Genomic DNA, 1,232 nt, shown 5'->3' with positions numbered 1-1,232 from the left:
CCCCGTCGCGCATCAGGGGCTAAGCGAGTGAACCCCTCGACTCACGCCACCCCACCTTACCTTGATCTACGAATTCGCCATCGTCCGAACAATGTCTTGCTGGACTGATATGATGATCTCGAGTAGATCTATGGATAATGCAGCACAGACTGTTTGCCCCGCTGAACAAACTTACAATAAACACTTGATGTTATCGTATTTCCCATTTGGTTACCTGTCTCTGATACACAATTCCCTTTTGCCAAACCCTTTCAAGTACACAAAACGCCTGGCTTTGCCATCTAAATCCAATGCCCAGCATCTCATTCCAAATCCCAGTGCGCCCTCATTAAAACAAGCCCAAATCACCCATCCTCCCTAAATCCCACCAAACTCCGAATCCCATCCCATCCCATCCCATCCCATTCCGATTCCCTCCACACTAAACAGTAGCACTCGTCGCACTAACCACCCCCGTCTTCTGCTGCGTCAACAGCTCCGGCGTACTAGCCGCCGGACACCCAACGCCCTTCTTGCCCGTGAAGTTCTGCAGCGTGATCAGCATCGCCGTCGCGCGATTCTTATTCGTAGTCGTATCCTGCACCGCCGCATTTGTATTGAACGTAATCGGCGTCCCCAGCACATTGCCCGCCGCTACATTGGTGTTGAGCTTCGCAATGAAGTCTGCGCGAGACGGGGGGCAGACTGCCGGGATCGCGACACCATTAAGGCCCTTCAAGGACCCGGTCTTGATGCTGAAGACTGGGACAAGCGTGGGCGAGACGGCGCCGGCGGCTGTGGTGGTGTTGCTCTTCACGGCAGAGGGGGAGGCGCGCACAGCTATCCCGTTTGTGGATTGGATTGTGGGGAGTGCGGATGCGCTGAGTGCGAGGAGGGAGACTGTGGTGAGAGTGCTGAGGAAATGCATGGTGGCTGATGTGTTGAGTTCAAGGAGGGAATGCTTTACTGATATGGTTATTGATTGTAATAAAACAGTGAAAAAAGACCAAGTTCCAGCTTTGGTAAAGAAGTAAATTTGAAGGAGTGACTAATTGTAGAAAGAGAGATTTCTCGTCGAGAGATGGGTAGGAAAAAGGCTGAAGTAGAAGTGCGGTAGAGAGAGTGGTTAATTGTGTGGCTCGATGCGACCTTAAAGTACTTCATCGCAACTGTGCTGTTTCCACACAACCCAACCTGCACCTCAATCACAGCTCGGATCAACCCCTAAAATCGACTCTATAGGCAAGCAGGCA

General features: G+C 51.7%; 1 protein-coding gene across 1 annotated transcript; it reads right to left on the bottom strand.

Annotated features, from left to right (window-relative positions):
- Positions 1 to 251: 251 nt before the first annotated feature.
- On the bottom strand, positions 252 to 907 carry LHYA1_G007008 (uncharacterized protein; the record flags this gene model as incomplete). Its single annotated transcript, XM_031151940.1, has 2 exons — positions 252 to 281; positions 449 to 907. The coding sequence occupies 2 exons, from the start codon at positions 905 to 907 to the stop codon at positions 252 to 254; spliced, it is 489 nt and encodes a 162-aa protein (XP_031004045.1).
- Positions 908 to 1,232: the final 325 nt, after the last annotated feature.

This window comes from Lachnellula hyalina (assembly GCF_007821495.1).
Source record: "Lachnellula hyalina strain CBS 185.66 chromosome Unknown contig00101, whole genome shotgun sequence".
In the NCBI taxonomy this organism is placed as follows: domain Eukaryota; kingdom Fungi; phylum Ascomycota; class Leotiomycetes; order Helotiales; family Lachnaceae; genus Lachnellula; species Lachnellula hyalina.
Note: the sequence above shows the minus strand (reverse complement) of the source record. Positions and strands in the feature narration are given on the sequence as shown.